Source organism: Pelophylax lessonae (genome assembly GCF_965119305.1).
Source record: "Pelophylax lessonae genome assembly, chromosome: 6".
Lineage (NCBI taxonomy): Eukaryota > Metazoa > Chordata > Amphibia > Anura > Ranidae > Pelophylax > Pelophylax lessonae.
Genome location: NC_138773.1, coordinates 166,955,445 through 166,978,466, shown reverse-complemented (window position 1 = coordinate 166,978,466; position 23,022 = coordinate 166,955,445). Strand labels below are relative to the sequence as shown.

The following is a 23,022-nucleotide window of genomic DNA, read 5'->3' as shown; positions in this document are numbered from 1 at the left end:
TTTTGAAAAAGAGGAGAAAATATAAATATAGGAGAGATGGGAATTAAAGAAATGTCAGCTTCAGCTCACCGGAAGTATCGGATGTACAGTCTGAGGTATTAGACTAGGAATTATGAAGACCCCTTTCAGACTCTAAAAGTTCAGGCAATACGATCTTTTCCCATGAGGAGCATAGTAGACAACCCCCAAAAAACTAGTCTCCCCGGGGTTATTTCAAGTTAGTCAAAAAGAAAATAGGGCAAAAAGTAAAAAGAAACGACAGGGAGGAAGGAGAGGAAAGAAATAAGACACCCTGTACAGCAAATAGTGCAGAAGAAATGAGGATTCTCGAGTTTCTAATGCGGTAAATATTTCAGGCTTCCCTGTCCTTATTGTCCCGGGGTCTATCCTTTTCCCCCACTTTTCATTTTAATTTTTTTTACACACTAATGGTCAGATTCGTTAGAAAAATATTACTACATACAAAAGCATTTTGCAGATACAGATGCCAGTAGTGTGGATGTTTTGGATGCTAGTAATTGGGGGATTTAGATGTCCCTTTTCAGAGTGATAACCATTTGTTCAGGGATATGCTTGCAAAGCTTGTTTTGGAGCAGCTCCAATCAGTCTTCACTCCCAGCAGTGTTTCAATGAGAAAGAATAAATATTTTTACCCTATTCACACCAGATGCACTGCTGTGGAGGTGTTCCAAGAAATTACGGAAAAAGAACTGATTCTTTTAAAAGATTATTGTGATAAATATAATAAAGAGAACTTAACTAAACAGAGAAACTGCAATGAATCTAAAAAATGAATCAAGATCTAGTTATATGGGAAGCTGAAAAAGAGGGCGTGGTAGTCAAACTTAACACCACACAGTATCGTCAGGAATCACTGAGACATTTAGCTAACACTGATGTACATCGCCCATTAAAACCAAACCCTACACCTTTGTTTAAATTAGCCCTAATGGATCTTATTGTGGAGGGTAGGTCGATAGGTGTTTTGAGTGACAAAACTGCAGAAAATTGGTAGTGAAGGATCCGGTTCCTCAGGTACAAACCTTCTGTACCAATACAGGGATGTCCCATTGTAGCGGGTATAGGTTCCCTTTTAAAAACCCTTAGTGAATGGGTGGATCTACATATGCAACCACTTACACGGAAGCTTCCAGGTCACATTCAGGACACCGGTCATGTTTTATCTCAAATGAAAAATATCCAATGGGCAAATTAATAGGTTTGGGTGAAATTAGATGTTGTGGCCCTTTATTTGTCTATCCCGCATTATCTGGCCATCACAGCAATACAACATTGCTTGAATAGGTACAGTAGCTATACGCCAGAGCTTCAGAGCTACCCTTTGACATGTATTGAATTCCTGTTTTTTTTTTTTTTATGAAATCTTTTATTTATCATTTTTCAATTACAATTGTATACAAACATAATATCATACATTATTCACAATATAATCGAGGTGTAAAGCTATGGCTACTATGTTACTTCCCCATATGTAGGGAATTACTGTACCCAATAAGATAGACAAAACATTGATTATTCCCCCAGGAAACTAATCTATTTATGTACCTTTTTAACTCCAAATTAATTTTCCCTAAAAACATTACCCAAAACAAAAAAAAAAAAAAAAAAAAAAGGGGAGGGGGGGAGAAAGGGAAACATTGGGAAAGGGAAGGGGAACTCCCTGTGTTTAGGGTATCCACTATCTCCTAAGCATTCATACTAGTCTCTTACTCCTCGAGGTGACAAATTAATTCCATCTGTGCCAAATTTAATTATATTTTCCTGTTTTATGGTTAGCGTTCAAGACAAGATTTTCTAATTTATTGACCTCTTCTACCTTATTAATCCACATATTAATATCTGGTGGTGTCTCTTGTTTCCATTTTAAAGGGATGCACAATTTCACAGCATTTAGTAGATAGGGGATTATCAAATTTTTATATTGATTACTTGGAATGTTAGTTTTGTGCAGAAGGAAAAGGGCTGGGTCCATTGTCCACTGTAAATCCGTAAGGGTCAATATTATATCATAAATTTGATTCCAGAATTTTTCCATCTTAGGGCAAGACCAAAAGATGTGTAGTAAGGTCCCTTTTCCCTCTCCACGCCTCCAACATCTGTCTGTATTTGTTTGTGATATTTTTTTCATTTTTACTGGTGTATGGTACCATCTCGACAGTATTTTATAGTTCATCTCTTGTATTTTTATACAAATAGATGTTGTAAAAACCGGCTTCTCTCTACCTCTGTAAAAGAACAGTTCAATACTTTCTCCCATTCGTCCATGTATGTCAGTTGGTAGTTGTTTCCTTGTCTAATCAACATTGTATACAATTTAGATATGGTATGTGTTAATGTCCCTTTTTGTAAACAAATCTCCTCAAACTTTGTATATTCAAGTTCTTCTTGATTGGGTTTTGGTAGGGTCTTCAGAAAATACTTAAGCTGTCCTGCTCTCAGGAAATCTAATTGAAAATCACCTAGGGGGTCCATCAATTCCTGCTCAGTAATCGATCCTTCCGGTGATAGAAAATGGTCAACCTGGAAAATCCCCTTTTCCATCAAATCTATAAATCTTTTATCTTGGTATCCAGGGATAAATTTAGGGTTACCCAGCACCGGGAATAGGGCCGACTTTAATCTTATCAGTTTGTATTGTTGAAATATTTTTGTACAAACTCTAATTGTATGACCTATAAGCGGGTGTAGTCTCATGTTGGTTGGCAAAGAATGGCTACAGAACAGGGCTCTTCTCAACGGTGTGTCGAATTGAGTCTGTTCAATATTGGGCCATAATTTTGTTTCCCTATGTCGGCACCAATCCACGAATCTACCCAACTGTATGGTCTGATAGTACCTTCCCATATCAGGTAACGATAAACCTCCTTCTTTTCATAATGTCAAGACCCTCTTACTTAATCTGGGAATTTTAGACCCCCAAATAAAGTCCTTCAATATGCTATCAATTTGTTTAAAATATTTTTGCAGAATAAATATAGGCAGGGTTTGAAAATGGTACAAGAATTTTGGTAGTATAGTCATTTTTACAATGTTACATCTGGCCATCCATGAAAACAAACCCTTGCCCCATTTTTGCAGCAAAATACGAATAGATTACGGTTCCATTTTGAATTCCTGTTGACACATAATTTTTTCCTTTTTGATGATTACTTTTTTTTACAGTTGTGCAGCGCCTCCATGGGAGCCAAATTTGCACCATCATTAGCAAATTTATTCATGGGGTGGTGGGAGGAGTGTTTTATCTTCTCACATAATAACCCATTTTTTGTCAATTTTTCTTGGTATGGTCGCTTTGACAATCTGATGATCATTTGGGACACCCAAGGAACCCCTTTTGATCCTAATATTTTGTCAGATTAGGTAAACAGGAATTATTTAAATCCTAAATTTACAGGTTACTCGGACCCTTTTTGTATTAATTATCTTGACATCACATTACAAGGTTAATATGAAACCTAACAACTACTTTTAGGAAATCATGTGAGGGTAATGCAACCCTTATAGCCAGTAGTTGCCACGCTACACATGCAATGAATGCTATTCCTGTATGGGAGTTTATCCATGCAAAGAGAAACTGCTCTGCTGACCTTTCTTTTTCCAGGGAGTGTGAGGTTATCAAAGATAGACTCTTCAGTTGGTGTTGCACTCCATAAAGTATAGATAGGGGATTTAATGTCACTTGTCATAAAACGATGGTAGAATCTACTCAAGTACTCATTCTGTAAAATCTAGGTCAAGGGCAAAATCCAGAAAAGGATGGGGGGTTGCGAGAGATGTGGATACAGCACAGGGGACTGGTGTCAGTGCAGGTCCTGCTGGGATGGTATGATTCTGTCTGCTGGCAACTCTGGAAGGAAGCACTAGCCGGTGAGCAGCGCCACCAGGGAAAAATTCTCCCCTCCATTCACGTAAGTTACTGGTCGCTGTATGAAGTGTGAGCGCTGTTATTGGGAAATAACTGAACAAGGAGTGAACAGCTGAGTTAAGCAGGCTGATCCAGGCAGAGATGCGGTTGGACGAGAGCTAAAGAGCCCTTCACAGGTATGTAGCCCAAGTGTGCTGTGGACAGCGGACGGCAGCCCGACGGAAGGCTTTGACTAGGGCGGTATTGGACCGCTGTACTGGAGGCTGCCCAAAGACTCTGATTCTGGGAGTGATCTGGTGTGGCGTTTGGAGTAAATCATCGATTACAGAGACTGAAGACTGAATGTCTTGTAAGTACTATTGGCAGAGGTAGATTTAGAGTTTCTATCCGTTTAGGAATGGGAGCTGGAAATAGCCTACAGACAGCTGCCAGACTCTGCTCAGCAGCAGGGCATTGCTTTCTTTGCCTGGGACTATCAGGAAGTACAAGCCGATAGTCCTGAAATACCGGCTGAAGCATCAGCAATGGGGCAGAGTAACATTGTGTTATGTTCACGTCCAGCTATGGAAGCTTAGCTCTTATGGCGGATGCAGCGTGTTTTAACTCATTTGGACAAACCTGTTTCTGCACAGGATGAGCTTGGATGGAGGAATGCGTCTGTCCAGCAGATGGATAAGGGTATGGAGATGGAGCAGCCGGCTTATCTACCCAGCTGAACTTCAAGGGCTCTGGAGAAGAGGAAGTTGCCCTCACTCCCTAGCCACAGATAGCATGGTTTTTTATTGACTTTTCATTGAAGGATGTAAAAGGTACTGAGATTCCAACTGAAAGGCTGACAACAGGGCAGAGCTCTGCTAGCTTCTGCCCAGCACCGGTAACACCTTCTGGGTTCCACGGACAGGAAATGGTGAACCTCTATCCCCAGGGATTGGGAATTTTAATAGAATTTTCTAGTGAGAACGAACACCCCAGTGAGCCTCCAGCAGAAGAGCTGGCATCCAGGCATGGCGCTGGTGACCTCTGCATACAACAATCGGTGGCCCTAAAGGATTTGTGCAAGGCAACTGAATTTTCAGTTTACTTCACAGCAGAACAGCTGGCAACAGAGAAGAAAGCTACTGGCCTCTGCACACAACAATAAACTCTGCATGAGCTTTAAGGAGAGAATGCAATCGGCACCTCACAACTGCAGCTTGAGCGTGTCTGTGGATGGGACTGCAGTCTCCACTGACAGCAACCCAGCAGAACAGCTTGCAACAGGGCTCAGTGCTGCTGGCCTCTGCCCTCAACTAATAAAAGATAGAATTCCTGTGGTAGTGGATGGGACTGCGTTCTCCACTGACACAACCCTAGAAAAAGGTCTGACATTGGGACAGGAGGATGTCAGCCATGCTCTGCAAAAACTGGGGGATTTTCATCTAGTAAAAATGGATGGGACTACGGTCTCCATCTGTATACTCCAGGGATGCTGGGAAGTCGGCTCAGATCCCAACAGCATGACTGAGTGAGCCCAGCCGTCCTGTATTTTTCCAGAGGCTGAAAGGACTCCAGGGAGAAGGGCCAGTCCACATTTCTCCCCAGCGGCAGGTATGTTTTACAAGAGAGGCAGAGGTTGGCTGGGTGAGAAATGCTCTGTTCAGGAAAAATTGGTTTGGGGCACTGTGTGGGTACAGGCATTGGGAGACTGGAACTATGGACTAACTTTAAAGTCAAGGTACAAAGTACAAAAACAAATTACTAAATTTACTCTTACTAAATACCCTGGACTGTGTACTTTCCAAAAGGTTTTTTTTGGGGGATATTTGTACTGTCCTGGCATTTTTGGGCCTCAAGAAATTAGATAGGCAGTCAGTACATCGGGATTGATTGATTGATTTTAAGAAATATATACCATAGTTTGTGGACTCTATAACTTTCCTACAGACTAAATAATACACACTGATTCAGGTTATTTTCACCAAAGAAATGTAGCAGAATACATTTTGGCCTAAATTTATGAAGAACAAGTGGGTATTTGCAAAATGATATAATAGAAACAAAGAAAAATGCTTTGTTTTCAAAATGTTCAGTCTTTTTTTGTTTATTTCGCAAAAAATAAAAAAACTCAGTGGTGATTAATATACCACCAAATTAAAGCTCTAGTTATGTGAACAAAATGATAAACATGTAGAGTTTGGGTGCATGGTTGCAATTATAATTCAACGTGCGACAGAGCTGAAAGCTGAAAATTGGCCTTGGCAGGAAGGGAGTAAATGAGCCCAGTATTGAAGTGGTTAATACCTTAAATAATAACGTTATTTGATTTTTACTCCAGCAGTATATAATGAGTTTGGCAATTTTACAGAAATGTTTAAATAATGCATTACAATTTAACTAAATCCATTCGATTTTAGTAGACTAAAATGTACTGGAGATTTTAGTCCACTAAAATACAACTAAAACCATTCAGATGACTAAAATATCACTAAAACTAAAATGGCATTTTAGTCAAAAGACTGACTAAAACTAAATTTGATATCAAAGGTAACACTGGTGTCTGAAGTTACCCTGCTTGCTTTACAGAAATGCTCCCTGCCAATAGAGAAAAAGCAAGCTTAGGGAGACTGTGAAGTCACATGACTGCAGAAAAAAACATAAAATAAGTACGGTATATAATTTTTTATGATTAAAGTAAATATGATCAGATTTAATACTATTTACTATCTTACTGCTGGCTTTTAGAGTACTATGTTCACAGACACTTTAAGAATAGGATTTTCAAAATGTTTCAGTAAATGAGATTTACCTCCTGTCCAGGTGGTGATAAGGGATTTTTAAACTCCGCTAAGGAAACGGGCAATGAAAACTTAGCAAGAACTGAAGGGAGATCATGTCCTGGAAACTGACGTGAAAACTGATCAGCCAACGGTGAATAACTAGAAGAGAGGAAAATAGTAATAAGGTACTCATTAAAGTGCAACACATTAAAATATGCTTAACAGAATCACTTTATAACCTAAAGGCTAGAATTAACTTTATAAAAACTTAAAGAGAAGCTTCAGTCTCCCTCGGAAAAATGTAAAGTCAGCAGCTATAAATACTGTAGCTGCTGACTTTCAATATAAATACACTTATCTGTCCAGGGATCAAGTGCTGTCCTCACCCCCAAGCCAATCCTTCAGTGGGCTTTGGGTCTAGACACCGGCATCTTAACTAAGAAAAACTGTCAGTGAAGCCTTGCAGCTGCGCTTTGTGAATGGTCCGAGAAGGCTGTAAGGTGGTGAACATTTGCTTGGATTGCCAAGGTGATTAGGGAAGAAGTGGGAGCGAGTACCTGTCAAAACAAGGTAACTGCTCCCCCTACAAAAAAAAAAAGTGGCAGAGAAAAGGAGAGGAGGCAAACAAGAAGAACTTGCGAAGTGTAGTATCCCAATGACATTTTCAATTAAAAAAGGATTAAAAACACTCACAGAAACATGAATAATATTAGCTCATCTGTAGTTGTTATGTAGGAATGTGTGTCCTCCTGAGCCCATCCTGCAGGACTGCTGTCATCAGTTCTTAATAGTTGGGGCAGGGTAATGGCTGCTTCAGGAATCTGGAGAGCCCCTGGATGCCACACTGACCAGCATGGAACGCATGGCGGAAGTGATGTCACCAGAAGGATTGGAGGAATCAGATGAGAAACAGGAAGCAAGGCTACGTGCTCTGAGCAATCGGCTCCTTCTACAGGCTTAGAAGGACATTACCATGGCTGCCTATTTAACCACTTGACGAACAGCTAGCCATAGTTATACTGCGGAGGTCGGCTCTGTCCCGTGAAACGACGTACCTGTCATTGTTTCACTGGACCGCTAGTGGGGGCGTGCGCACGTGCCGATTGGCTTGAGAGGGAGCCAAACAGCGGGTCTGGCAGCTGAGATGTTCGCCGAGCACCCGCAATGGCTCCCCATGGAGACAGAATGGCGGTCTGTCATTGTAAACACGGCAGACTGCTGTTCTGTCGGTAATGAACACAGGGATCCTGTGTTCCTCCTATTTAGGAACACAGGTCTCTGTGTTCATTCAGCAAGCCCATCCCCATACAGAAAGCACCCCCTAGGTACACATTTAGCCCTTTGATCGACCCCCCCCCCCCCCCCGGTGTTAACCCCTTCCCTAACAGTGTCATTAGTACAGAAACAGTGCATATTTGTAGCACTGATTACTGTAGTAATGTCACTGGTCCACCCAAAAGTGTCAAAAATGTCAATTAGGTGTCCGATCTGTCTGCCGCAATGTCGCAGTCCTGCTATAAAATGCTGATCGCCGCCATTACTAGTAAAAAAAATAAATAAATTAAAATTACATAAATCTTTCCCTTAGTTGTAGACGCTATAACTCTTGCACAAACCAATCAATATATACTTGTTGGGATTTGTTTTACCAAAAATATGTAGCAAAATACATATTGGCCTAAACTGATGAAAAAATTTGATTTTTAAAAAAAAAATTTGGGAATGTTTAATAGCAGAAAGAAAAAATATATATATTTTTTCAAAATTGTCGCTCTTTTTTTTTTTGTTTATAGCGCAAAAATAAATAAATAAATAAATCGCAGAGGTGATCAAATACCACCAAAAGAGAGCTCTATATGTGGGGAAAAAAAAGGACATCAATTTTATTTGGGTACAGCGGCGCACGACCACGCAATTGTCAGTTAAAATAACGCAGTGCCATATCGCAAAAAAACGGCCTCGTCATTAAGGGGGTAAAACCTTCCGGTCCAGAAGTGCTTAACAAGCAAGCTTGCTGTGCAGATAGAGGACTATAGCAACCAGCAGTTCCATCATTAACCACCTCCCACCCGGCCACTGTACATATACGGCCGGGTGGGAGCTTCCTCCTTCTGAGTGGACGTTCCGGAACGTCCTTCAGAAGGAGGGCGATCGCGCCGCCGCATGCACGCGCAGCGGCGCGATCCCGATGTGTCTGTGTCCCTAGGACACAGAGCATCTCCGCTCGGCAGGAGGGCTCTCTGATTGGCCCTCCTGATCACATGACGGCTGTGTCCAATCACAGCTGTCATGTGATGTCAACAAAGCCGTTCTAACAGTGATTGGCTTTGCTTCTCCTCTGACAGAGGCTGTCAGTGAGAAGGAGAGCAGATCTCAGCTGCCAGCCAGGGATCAGTGAGTATACAGCATTTTTACTCACTGATCTGGGTAACCAGTGAGTAAAAAAGCAGAAAAATTGCTGTATACAAACTGATCCCTGGCTGGCAGCTAAGATCTGCTCTCCTCCTCACTGACAGCCTCTGTCAGAGGAGAAGTGGATTGGATTGCTGTAAAAAAAACAGTGTCATGCAATAAAAACATCTGTCCCACATCTGTCCCACATCTGTCCCACAACTGTCCCAATAAAATATTCTATCCCAGTAAACATTTTCCACATCTGTCTGATCAACTGGTGCGCACCTGGTGCACATCATCTGACACATCTGTCCGTAATCCGCTGTCGCACATCAGTCCTTGATCTGGTACACATCATTTACCACATCTGGCGCACATCTGCCACATCTGTCTGCGATCATACGGTGCACATCTGGACCATCTGTCCGTGATCATCCGGTGCACATCTGGCCCAAATCTGGTGCACATCTGGCCATGATTATCTGCCACATCTGGCGCACATCTGCCACTTCTGTCCATGATCATCCGGCGCACATCTACCACATCTTTCATCGAAGTGATCAATCTGCCACTTCTGTCGTGATCATCCGGCGCACATCTGCCCCATCTTTCATCCCAGTGATCAACATCTGGCACACATTATCTGCCACAGATCAGCTGTCACACATTATCTGCCACATCTGGCGCACATCTGTCTGTAATCTAGTGCACATCTGCCACATCTGTCATCCCAGTGATCAATATCTGTCACACATCTGTCCCAGGAATCATTTGCACACATCTGTCTACGTGGCTAAAAAATGATCCAGGGCCTTCAAAAATATGATAGGTACTCAGGAAATGAAATGTGTAATTTATGCACCTAGAACGTCTGACGGTGCTCCCCGCATGTTGGACCTCTGTATGTGGCCAGCTACGTAAAAGTCTCACACATGTGATATCGCCATACTCAGGAGGAGTAGCAGAATGTATTTTGGGGTGTCATTTTTTCTATGTACATGCTATATGTTATAAATATCTTATAAATTGACAACTTTGTGTTTTCATTTTCTTTCTACGTTTTCCATAAACTTGTGGAAAATAATGACATGTTCAAAAGACTCATTATGCCCTGTAGAATATACGTTGGGGTGTTTTCTTTCCAAAACGGGGTCATTTTTTGGGTAATTCCATTGTCCAGGGCCTTCAAAAATGTGATAGGTACTCAGGAAATGAAATGTGTAATTTATGCTCCTAGAACACCTGACGGTGCTCTCTGCATTTTTGGCCTCTGTATGTGGCCAGGCTGTGGAAAAGTCCCACACATGTGGCATCGCCATACTCAGGAGAAGTAGCAGAATATATTTTGGGATTTAATTGTTTAATGTTTAAAAAAAAAAAAAAAAGTTTATCTATGCCATTTGAAAGAAATAACTTGTTAATATGACAATTTTGTACGAAAAAAAAAATTTTCATTACCCAAACTATTGTGGGCAAAAAAAATTGCAACTTCAAAAAACTCACTATGCCTCTTACTAAATACCTTGGACTGTCATCTTTACAAAAAGGGGTAATTTGGGGGGTATTTGTACTGTCCTGACATTTTAGGGCCTCAAGAAATGAGACAGGTAGTTAGTACATCAGGATTGATCAATTTTCAATGATGCATAGCCTAGCTTGTGGGCTCTATACCTTTCACACAAACCTATTATCATACACTTATTGGGATTTTTTTTACCAAAGACATGTAGCAGAATACATTCTGGCCTAATTTTATGACAACATTTGATTTTATTGGATTTCTTTTATAACAGAAAGTAGAAAATATTGTTTTTTTTTCAAAATGTTCGTTATTTTTTGCTTATATCGCAAAAAATAAAAAACACAGCGGTGAATAAATACCACCAAAAGAAAGCTCTATTTGTGCAAACAAAATGATAAAAATTTCATTTGGGTACAGTGTAGCATGACTGAGTAATTGTCATTCAAAGCGTAAGAGTACCAAAAGCTGAAAATTGGTCTGGGAAGGAAGGGGGTGAAAGTGCCCAGTATTGAGGTGGTTAAAACAGCAATTTGTAACTTTGGTCAAAATAATGTGAAAAGTAAGGGAATATTAACTTTAAAAAACACACAATTACCACTCTGTCAAAAAAATAAATTTATAAAATACATATGCCAAACAGCAAAAACATGAAATAGAAGTATAAATGTAAATTAAAAAAATTATATAAATAGAAATAATAAATCTAAAAATATAATGGAAATAAAAATAAAAGTAAACTCTACAGAGTATGTAGTATGTTGTCTGACGTGCCCATGTGGGCAAATTTATGTAGGCAGAACTGTTAGGACCTTGTGTAAGCACTTTGGGGAGCACAGGCGGTTTATTGAAAGTGGTTGTGACAAACACAGTGTCCCCAGGCACTACCTTGATCACCACCAAAAATCCACATCAGGACTCAAAGTTTGGGTCATCGAGGCCAAACCTGCCACATTTCCTAAATACAAAAAAATGTGATAAATTGCGCTACCAAACAAAATGGAAAAACCGCTAGCACAAACAACTGACAAAAAAAATCTGCCACATATCCTGCTGCTGAACGTTTAAACGTCTATGTCAACAAGAGACTTACTGGATCTGAGGTTTACACACTGTTATAAATGGTCTTGTAGGCTTCTTCATCATACATCTCTAGCATTTCTAATGTATAAGAATTCCTTAATATAATTTTTTTTCTTTCTCAATTCATATATACATCTAGCTATTACCCATTTTATTTAATTTTCAAAAATGATTTTACAGTGGACCCTTAAGGTTACTTCCTCCATTCATGGGATTTAGAACTGTTAAGTTCTTTGGGGGGTCTAGTCGTGCAACTCCGTATAGTCTGAGCACTGACAGGCTTACCCCCCATCCCTTCAACCTCTGCAGCAATGCTGGCAGCACTCAGATGTCTATTTCCCAAAGACAAACTCTGGATATGACCCCCCTGAGCATGTGCACTCAACTTCTTTGGTCAACCATGGCGAGGCCTAGTCTGAGAACCTGTCCTGTTAAATCTCTGTATGGTCTTTGCCAAGACCCTGAAACTGAGCTACAGCATGGTGGCCATCTTATTATAGCCTAGGCCATCTTTATGTAGAGCAACAATTCTTTTTTTTTTTTTTTAGATACTCAGAGAGTTCTTTGCCATGAGGTGCTATGTTGAAGTTCCAGTGACCAGTATGAGGGAGTGAGAGTGCTCCCTATTCACACCTGAGACCTTGTAACACATGACACCGGCTGTGTGGAGTTATTTTGAGGGGACAGCAAATTTACACTGTTATACAAGCTGTACACCCCCTACTTTACATTGTAGCAAAGTGTCATTTCTTCAGTGTTGTCAATGTCAGGTTTCTGTGATGTAAAAAAAGAAGACAAAGATAAATAATTTCAGAACATTTTCCACCTTTAATGTGACCTATAAACTGTACAACTCAGTTGAACAACAAACTGAAATCTTTTAGGTGGAGGGAAGTAAAAATAAAAAAAATAAAATAATATGGTTGCATAAGTGTGCACAACCTTAACCACTTCAATGCAGGGCACTTTCACCCCCTTCCTGCCCAGGCCAATTTTCAGCTTTTAGCGATGTTGCATTTTGAATGACAATTACGCAGTCATTCAACACTGTACCTAAACCAAATTAATGTCATTTTTCCACACAAATAGAGCTTTCTTTTGGTGCTATTTGATTACCGCAAGGTTTTATCTTTTTTGCTAAACAAAAAAGACCAAAAAGTTTGAAAAAAGACAAAAATACTTTTTATTGTTTATGTTATACAATTTTGTAAATAATAGAATTTTTGTAACAACTTACCATAAAATTATTTTCTCTTACGCCCTCTGACAGTCGTCGCCCACTCATACAGTCTTCACTTATGGGTATTGGTCTTATCCTCAGGAGCAAGCTAGGCATAAGATTTTGTTATGAACATTTACAAAACACTTTGCATAGACACACCTATAGGGGGCTGTCCCTCTGGTCCAATACCCCCTGCTAGCAGCATTCCCAAATCAGTTTGGTAGCAAGCAGTAGATAGTCCAAGAACCCCAAAAAAGAGGGGTGGGGGGCGGCGACTGTCAGAGGACTCAGAGAAAATAATTTTACGGTAAGTTCTTACAAAAATTCTATTTTCTCTTACGTTCTCTGACAGTCGCCGCTCACTCATACAGTCTTCACTTATGGGATGTCCCAAAGCAGTGTAGACATGAGGGGTGGGAAGCGGGTGGGAAACTGTCACAAAGGCAACGCAGCACCCAGGTTAGAGAAAAGAACCTTATCTGAACCAGAAAGGTAACACGCTGGGTAACAGGGAGGCTCAACAGGAGCGAACAAACCCAGGAAAGCAAATTAACAAAGGGGGAACAACCCCAACAGGCGGGGACAGGCAAAACGCCATGTCACCCTTAAGGCACTGCCGCACACAGAACTTTGCTGCCAAAGGAGGCATCCGCCGATGCCAAAACATCAAGTTTGTAAAATTTGGAAAAGGTGTGCACGGATGACCAAGTCGCCGCTTTGCACACCTGGGTCACCGACGCCTGATGGCGGAAAGCCCAGGAAGCACTCACCGCTCTGGTAGAGTGCGCCTTGACAGGGAAGGGAGGCACCCGTTCCCTAATTGAATAGGCCTGTACAATCGTCTGTCTGATCCATTTAGAAATGGTTGCCGCAGACGCAGCCATACCCTTCCGAAGTCCCTCAGGAAGGACAAAAAGAGAATCCGACTTTCTGAAGGATTCAGTAGATGCCAGGTAAACCCTGATCGCCCGAATTACATCCAAGGAATGCAAAGCAAACTCCTTACGATGCTTAGGATTCGCACACAGCGAAGGCAAGGCAATGTCCTCGTTAAGATGAAAATCGGATACCACCTTTGGAAGGAAAGATTGGTGAGGTCGCAAAACCAGGGCCGCCAACTCCGACACTCTGCGAGCAGATGTGATTGCCACCAGAAAGGCGACTTTCCGTGAAAGCGCAGGCAGAGGAATCTCCCTGATGTTCTCAAATGGAGCACGTTGCAAAACGGACAGAACCAAATTCAGGTCCCAAGGAGGTAAGGGCGCTCTCCTAGGGGGAACCAGATGACGCACCCCCTGAATGAAGGTGCGGATCAAGGTATTAGACGCCAAAGGACGCTGGAAAAGAATTGCCAGCGCAGACTACTGACCCTTAATAGTGGTCAGTGCAAGACGCTGGTCCAAACCAGATTGCAGGAAGACTAACACCCTCGCGACCAAAAAGGAGCGAGGATGGAAACCCTGAGATTTACACCAGGTGAAATAAGCCTTCCAGGTACGATAATAAATCTTACCGGACGAGGTCTTCCTAGCCTTGAGTAGGGTAGGAATGACCGCCGACGAGAGACCCCTATCTCTCAAGACCTGGCTTTCAACAGCCACGCCGTTAAAGCCAGCGAATGTAAAGCAGGATGGAAGATCGGCCCCTGAGACAGCAGATCGTCTCGTAACGGGAGCCGCCAGGGAGGCTCGACGACCAGTTGCATGATGTCCGCGTACCAAGATCGGCGCGGCCAGTCCGGGGCCACCAGAATCACCAACTTCGGTTCCAAGACCAACCTGCGAAGAAACCTGGACAACAACTGAATTGGGGGAAAGGCATAAATCAGGCGTTACCGATTCCAAGGCACCACCAGCGCATCCGAGGCGTCTGCCAGAGGATCGCTTGTTCTTGCCACGAACCATCCCACCTTGTTGTTTAGACGAGACGCGAACAGATCCACGTCCGGGGACCCCCAACGCGCACACAGCATCTGAAACACCTCCGGGTGTAGGGACCATTCCCCCTGGTCCAGGGTCTGGCGGCTCAGATAATTGGCCTGCCAGTTCTCCACACCTGGAATGTGAACTGCCGAAATCGCCGGGACCTGCGTCTCGGCCCAAGACAGAATTTTGGTCACTTCCTGGGCCGCCCAGGCACTCCTGGTGCCCCTTTGGTGATTGATGTAAGCCACTGCAGTTGCGTTGTCCGTCTGCACAATCACAGGGCGGCCCCGAAGATCATCCGACCAATGGACCAAACAGTCTGATCGCTCGCAGTTCCAAGACATTTATCGGTAGGAAGGATTCCTCCTCCGACCAAGTGCCCTGGGCAGACAAATTGCCCAGAACGCCACTCCAGCCCGACAGGCTGGCGTCAGTGGTGATCACCGTCCACAACAACGGCCGGAAGGATTTCCCCTCCGTCAGAGCCGGAGACTGGAGCCAACACAGAAGATCCGCTCAGACTCAGTGGCTTAAGGATATCCTCCTTTCCAGGGAATGAGGATGCCTGTCCCACCTGGCCAAGATCTCCGCCTGCAGAGATCGTGTGTGGAACTGTGCAAATGGTATCGCCTCGAAGGCTGACACCATTAAACCGCATGCAGGTCCTGAGCGATGAGTCGTCGTTGTCCCTGAGGGACCTGACCTCGTTCCGCAGAGTCCGGAGTTTGTATGGGCGGAGTCCAGAACCATCCCCAAGTAAGGGAGACAAACAGAAGGGGACAATGTCGACTTCTGAAAATTGATGGTCCACCCGAACTCCTGGAGCGTCTGAACCGTGGTTGACAGGTCGCGCAACAGAGTTGGACTGGAACTTGATCTTAACAGGAGATCGTCCAGATAACCCAGGATTGCAATCCCCTGCGCCCGCAACAGGGCCAGGACAGGAGCCAACCCTTTGGTAAACACCCTTGGAGCCGAAGTGAGACCGAAAAGGTAACGCCACAAACTGATTGTGCTCCTCCGCGATTGCGAATCGGAGGTACCTCTGATGACCCTCGAATATAGGGATGTGTAGATACGCATCCTTGAGGTCGATAGAAGCCAGGAAATCTCCCGGGCTCAGGGAGGCCACCACCGATCGAAGAGACTCCATTCAAAATTTTTGAACCCGCACAAAGCGGTTCAGAAACTTCAAGTCCAGAATCGGACGCACCTTGCCCTCCTTCCGGGGGAACCGTGAACAGATTCAAGTAAAACCCCCGAAACCTGTCCCGATGTGGCACCGGGATGACCACCCCCTGGGCGATGAGATCTTGAACCGCCCGTTGAAGATCATGAGAACGATCTGGGGTCAAATGAAGATTTGAGGGAAAGAATCTATCTGCTGGGCGCGATCGGAATTCGATCTTGTACCCTGACCGAATGAGGTCCTGAACCCACCTGTCCTGAATCCGGGACAGCCAAGATTCGGGAAAACAGGGCAGATGTCCCCCTACCCCTGAAACAGGTGAGGGCGCCCCTTCAGGTCGAGGCGGACTGGGCCGCCGTGCCAGTGTGGGCAGCTTTTGACTTGCAAGCCCAAGGCTTCTTCTGGCCACCAGAGGCCTTGAAGGATTTGCCCTTGTCTTGTGCCTTAAAGGCACGAAAGGACCCCTGGTTAGGTTTAAAGGAAGGGCCCCGCTTACCGCGGAACAACTTACCCTTGGACACTTGGGGCAGCAGAGTGCTTTTGCCCCCAGTGACCCCTTTAACCAACTCATCCAGGGAGTCCCCAAAAAGGCGATTCCCTGCATAAGGGATGTCAGATACCGTCTTCCTGGAAGTCTGGTCGGCCGACCAGTTCTTCAGCCACACTATGCGACGGTTTATCACTGTGACAGCAGATAGGCATGAGACTAAAGGGGCCTCATCCGAAGCCGCGTCACACAGCTATAAAACAGCCTGAATAATTTGGTCCACCATCTCCAAAGTAGCAGGAGGGGCGGAATCAGCCACAAGGGTGCGTCTGAGCACCTTAGTCCACTCCACCACAGCCTGAGAGACCATTACAGAGGCGAACAGGGGTTTCATCAAGGAACCCGCCACCATATAGGAGTGGCGAGTAAGAGATTACACCCGTCTATCCGTCGGGTCCCTAAACACCGGAGAATCCTGCGCGGGCATCAGAGTGGCCTTGTTCAACCTGGACACCGTGTGATCCACCTTAGAGGCCACGATCCAGCGCAAATCTGTTGGAGACACAAAGGGATAACGGTACTGAAACCGCTTTGGTACCACAAAATTGCGCTTCAAATTGCGCCATTGTTCGTTCACCGTTTCGTGAAACTCAACGGGACAGGGAAACACCTGAGCCGCTTTCTTGGTTCTGCGGGTCCCAAAGGAAGACCGCTTACCCGGCGGGTGGGGCTCATCCTCTAAATGTAGCGTATCCTTAACAGAACTAATAAGCGCAGACATAGCAGAGCGTTCTCTGGCCGACTGAGAGGACTGAGACCCCTCAGGGGGTACACTGTCCATGGCAACCATATCTAGCTCTGAATGAGAAGATTGAGAAAGTCTGGGCCTTTTCTTAGAAGCCCGCTCAGACATCAACAGATCCACTTTAGACACCAAAGTCGCAAGTGCAGCAGTAAGTGAGCCCATCGCAGAGGATTCAGGCGTACCTGAACCCTCCACCAGAGCTGGGGGGAATTTGCTGTCCTGGGACTCCATAAAAATTTTATGCAGTGGCCCTTTAAATCAGCGATAGCGGCGGATCCCACCGTAATGCACCGCAATGAGGACTAGCCTCAGCTGCCAAATATTGAAGAATATAACTGCCAGCAAAGGTATTATCCCATAAAAATAGCAGAAAAAAATCCCCTAGAAGTGTGTCTGTACAATACCACGCTTTCAGCTCCATCCAACTGCCTGGAGAAAGGAAGTGACGTCACGCCGCTAAAGGCCAAAATAGGACTGAGCCAAGGAAAAATGGTTGCCAATGTAATTCTATGGGGGAGGCTCCGGGAAAATGGCCGCTGAGCACATGGGAAAATACATTGCCCACACTAAAGATGGCGCCCGAAAGGGCGCCAGAACACTACAGAGAAAATGGCTGCTGATGCCCTCACATGAAGCCGAACAGCCTGCCCACACCCAAAATGGCAGCCCCGCGATTTTTACACCACAGCGTCCCCCACAACCATGTCTATACCCCCAAACAAAGCACAAACACTACCAAGGGACTCAGGGACCTGTGCAAACCCCCCACAGCACGGCAGGACCGCAATAGCACCCCCGCAGGGACCTGGAGGGACACACGGGGACCATGCAGGCAGACATGAGGGGGATATCACAGACTCCAAACAGACTGCCATCCCCATGACAGAGGCCCCACACACACCCCCCCGACATACAATGCCATAGACAGAGGGGGTTGCATGGTACTCACCGATCCAGCGAAAGCGTGGGTGCCACTCTGCCGACTGGAAGCCTCCCACCCGGGTGGGGGTGCCGCCAGCCGAACAGGATGCTAGCAACATGCGGCGTAGCGCAGTTGAGACATCCTAGCGAAGTAGCCACATCGCGGGCTTTGTCCCCAGGTCGTTTGCGAGGCCAGGGCGTACGCATAGCTTGCTAAACGCTCAATGGGGGGCTGGGATTCTGTAAGGCTCTAGTACAACCATTCCGATTCCCAGCTCCGCAAATGCCGTAGTCTTCCGAAGTCTGACTAACTAAGCGCAGGAACAAATAAAAAGCTATCAGTGTAAAGAAAAAAACACTTAGCAGAAATAAAAATCAAGAAAACAGAAGAAAAGGCCGAGACTGTAGGCCCAGCTAAGGGAAGCATGCCTACTCCTGACTAGGTAAAACACAAACTGATTTGGGAATGCTGCTAGCAGGGGGGTATTGGACCAGAGGGACAGCCCCCTATAAGTGTGTCTATGTAAAGTGTTTTTTAAATGTTTATAACAAAATATTATGCCTAGCTTGCTCCTGAGGATAAGACCAATACCCATAAGTGAAGACTGTATGAGTGGGCGGCGACTGTCAGAGGACGTAAGAGAAAGATATGTTTTTTCCTGCACTAATGAGCACTGATGAGGCCGCACTGACAGGCACTGATGAGGAGGCACTGATGGGGTGGCACTAATATGCGGCACTGATAGGCAGCACTGACATACGGCACTGAAAGGTAGCACTGATATGAAGCAATGGTGGGCACTGATAGGCGGCACTGCTGGGTACTGATAGGCAGCATTGATGGGCACTGATAGGTGGCACTGATAGGCAGCACTAATGGGCACTGATAGGCGGCACTGATAGATGGCGATGATGGGCACTGGTGGGCAGCACTGATGGGGAGGGCACTGGCGGGCAGCACTAATAGGGAGGGCACTGGAGGGCTCCCTGAGCCCTGTTTGCCATCCCTGCTAGGGTCATGGGTGGGCATTCCTGGTGGTTCTAGTGGCACCCCCCCCCCCTGAGGGTCTGCGCTGGTAATCAATGATCTGATTACCAGTGGAGACCCCTCCTGTCAGAAGAGCCGCAGATCGGCTCTCCTCTACTCGTGCATGTCAGGCACGAACTAAGGAAAGTCAATCAACGGCTCTTCCTGTGTACTATGTGACCAGCTGTGATTGGTCACAGCTGGTCACATGGTAAAGTGCCTATGTCAGTAGGCTCTTTACTGAGATCAGAGATGCGGTGTGTCAGAGTGACACGCCTCATCACCGCTCGGCGCGCAGAGCACATTATCCTGCCGCCGTCATATGACGTCCGGTCAGGAAAATGCAACCACTTTAACGCCGTCAATCGCCTATAGGGCGGGCGGGAAGTGGTTAAACTAATACTTTGTTGAAACCCCTTTTGATTTGATTTTATCTTGACTTGGCAATATTTGCCCACTCTTTATTGCAAAACACTCCAAATCTGTCAGATTGCGAGGGCATCTCCTGTACACAGCCCTCTTCAGATCATCCCACAAATTTTCAATCGATTCAGGTGTTGGCTCTGGCTGGGCCATTCCAAAACTTTAATCTTCTTCTGAAGCCATTCCTTTGTTGATTTGGATGTATGCTTTTGGTTGTTGTCATGCTGAAAGGTGAAGTTCCTCTTCATGCTCAGCTTTCTAGCAGAAGCCTGAAGGTTTTGTGCCAATATTGACTGGTATTTGGAACCGTTCATAATTCCTTCTACTTTGACTAAGGGCCCTGTTCCAGCTGAAGAAAAACAGCCCCAAAGCATGATGCTGCCACCACCATGCTTCACTGTGGGTATAGTGTTCTTTTGGTGATGTGCAGTGTTGTTTTTGCGCCAAAAATATCTTTTGGAATTATGGCCAAAAAGTTCAACCTTGGTTTCATCAGACCAGAACACATTTTCATACATGCTTTTGGGAGACTTCAGATGTGTATTTGCAAAATTTAGCTGGGCTTGGAGGTTTTTTTTTTCATAGGAAAAGGCTTCCGTCTTGCCACTCTACCCCATAGCCCAGACATATGAAAAATACAGGAGATTTTTGTCACGTACCACACAGCCAGTACTTGCCAGATATTCCTGCAACTCCTTTAACCACTTTACCACGGGAGGATTTTGCTGTCTTACGTCTGGACCACTTTTTGCAACTCGGCACTGCATGAAATTAACTGACAATTGTGCGGTCATGCAATCTGGTACCCAAACAAAATTTACGTCCTTTTTTTCCCACAAACAGAGCTTTCTTTTGGTGGTATTTGATCACCTCTGCGCTTTTTATTTTTTGCGATATTAATAAAAAAAGCGAAAATTTTGAGAAAAAATTACATTTTTAACTTTGTCTTTTCAAAAATATGCAATATACTCAATTTAGGTCATATTTTTTGGCCAAAATGTATTTAGCTACATGTCTTTGACAAAAAAAATTTCAACGAGCGTATATTTATTGGTTTGCGCAAAAGTTATAGCGTCTACAAACTATGGTGTAAATACTGAAATTTACGCAGCTTTAATTTCTGACTGCCTATCTCATTTCATGAAGTGATAAAATGGCAGGGCAGTACAAACCCCCCCCCCCCCCAAATTACCACTTTTTGGAAAGTAGACATCCTAAGGAATGTCCTGAGAGGCATGTTGAGCTCATTGAATATTTGAATGAAGTTGTCATTGAAATGATATATTGCTCGCACATGCCATGGGTATATGTGTAATTACACCCCAAAATACATTCTGCTGCTTCTCCTGAGTACAAGGATACCACATATGTGAGACTTTTTGGGAGCCTAGCTGTGTACGGGACCTCGAAAACCAATCCCCACCATCAGAATTTCAAAGGGCGTACATTTTTCATTGCATTTTCTCACTACCTATAACGGTTTAGGAGGCCCTGAAATGTCAAGATACCACAAAACCCCCCCCAAATGACCCCATTTTGGAAAGTAGACATCCCAAGCTGTTTGCTGAGAGGCATGGTGAGTCCATGGAATATTTTGCCAAAAGTTTTGGGAAAATTAAATTTTTTTTTTTTTATTTTTTTTTTTTAACACAAAGTTGTCACTAAAAGATACATTTCTCACACATGACATGGGTATATGTGGAATGACACCCCAAAATACATTCTGCCGCTTCTCCTGAGTATGAGGATACCCCATGTGTGAGACTTTTTGAAAGCCTAGCTGCGTACGGGACCCGGAAAATCAATCACCATCTTCAGGTTTTCTAATGGCGTAAATTTTTGATTTTACTCCTCACTACCCATCACAGTTTCGGAGGCCCTGAAATTTCAAGATAGCACAAAACCCCCCCAAATGACCCCATTTTGCAAAGTAGACACCCCAAGCTATTTGCGGAGAGGCATTGTGAGTCCATGGAATATTTTATATTTTGCCACAAGTTCCAGGAAATATATTATTATTTTTTTTTTTTTTTACACAAAGTTGTCACTAAATGATATATTTCTCACACATGCCATGGGTATATGTGAAATGACACCCCAAAATACATTCTACTGCTCCTGAGTACAGGGATACCCCATGTGTGAGACTTTTTTGCAGTCTAGCCGAAAGTACAAGACCCCAAAAATCAATCACCACTTTCAGGCTTTCCAAGGGCATAAATTGTTGATTTTACTCCTGACTACCTATCACAGTTTCGGAGGCCATGAAATGCCAAGACAGCACAACCCCCACCCAAATGACCCCTTTTCAGAAAGTAGACACCCTAAGCTATTTGCAGAGAGGCATGTTGAGTGTTTTGCAGATCTCACTTTTTGTCAAAAAGTTTTGGAAATTGAAAAAAGAGGAAAAAAATGCATTTTCCTGTTTTTTCTTCATTTTCCAAAAAAAATGAGAGCTGCAAAATACTCACCATGCCTCTCAGCAAATAGATTGGAGTGTCTACTTTGCAAAATTTGGTCATTTGGGGGGGGGGGGGGGTTTAGTGCCATCTTGGCATTTCATGGCCTTCAAAATTGTGATAGGTAGTAAGGAGTGAGATCAACAATTTACGCCCTTAGAAAGTCTGAAGGTGGTGATTGGTTTTCCGGGTCCTGTACGAGGCTAGACTGCCAAAAAGTCTCACACATGGGGTATCCCTGTACTCAAAAGAAGCAGAAGAATGTATTTTGGGGTGTCATTTCACATATACCCATGGCATGTGTGAGCATTATATCATTTACTGACAACTTTATGTAAACAATAAATAAATAAATAAATAATACTTTTCCCGAAACTTGTGGCAAAATATAAACTATTCCATGGACTCATCATGCCTCTCAACTAATAGCTTGGAGTGTCTACTTTGCAAAATTGGGTCATTTGGGGGGGGGGGGGGGGGGTTTGCGCTATCTTGAAATGTCAGGGCCTCTGAAACTGTGACAGGTAGTGCAGAGGTAAAATAAGCAATTTGCGCCATTAGAAAACTTGAAGATGGGGATTGGTTTTGGGGGGTCCTGTACGTGGCTAGACTGCCAAAAAGTCTCACACATGGGGTATCCCTGTACTCAGGAGAAGCAGCAGAATGTATTTTGGGGTGTCATTTCACATATACCCATGGCATGCGTGAGCAATATATCATTTAGTGACAACTTTCTGTAAAAAAAAAAAAACAAAAAAAAAAAATTGTAATTTTCCTGAAACTTAGGGCAAAATGTAAAATACTCCATGGACTCAATATGCCTCTCAGCAAATAGCTTTGGGTGTCTACTTTCCAAAAAGGGGTCATTTGGGGGGGTGTTTGAACAGTCCTGGCATTTTATGCTCAATCTTAGCAACACATCACCC

General features: G+C 44.0%; 1 protein-coding gene across 4 annotated transcripts in view; it reads right to left on the bottom strand.

The window, feature by feature from the left end:
* The window catches only part of NPRL3 (NPR3 like, GATOR1 complex subunit), a 267,923-nt gene that overhangs the window by 33,417 nt on the left and 211,484 nt on the right, over positions 1-23,022 (bottom strand). For all 4 annotated transcript variants that reach the window (XM_082260222.1, XM_082260223.1, XM_082260220.1 and 1 more), the window contains one exon: positions 6,672-6,801. In XM_082260222.1, the coding sequence (XP_082116348.1) occupies positions 6,672-6,801 (130 nt within the window). The remainder of the gene's footprint in view (positions 1-6,671; positions 6,802-23,022) is intronic.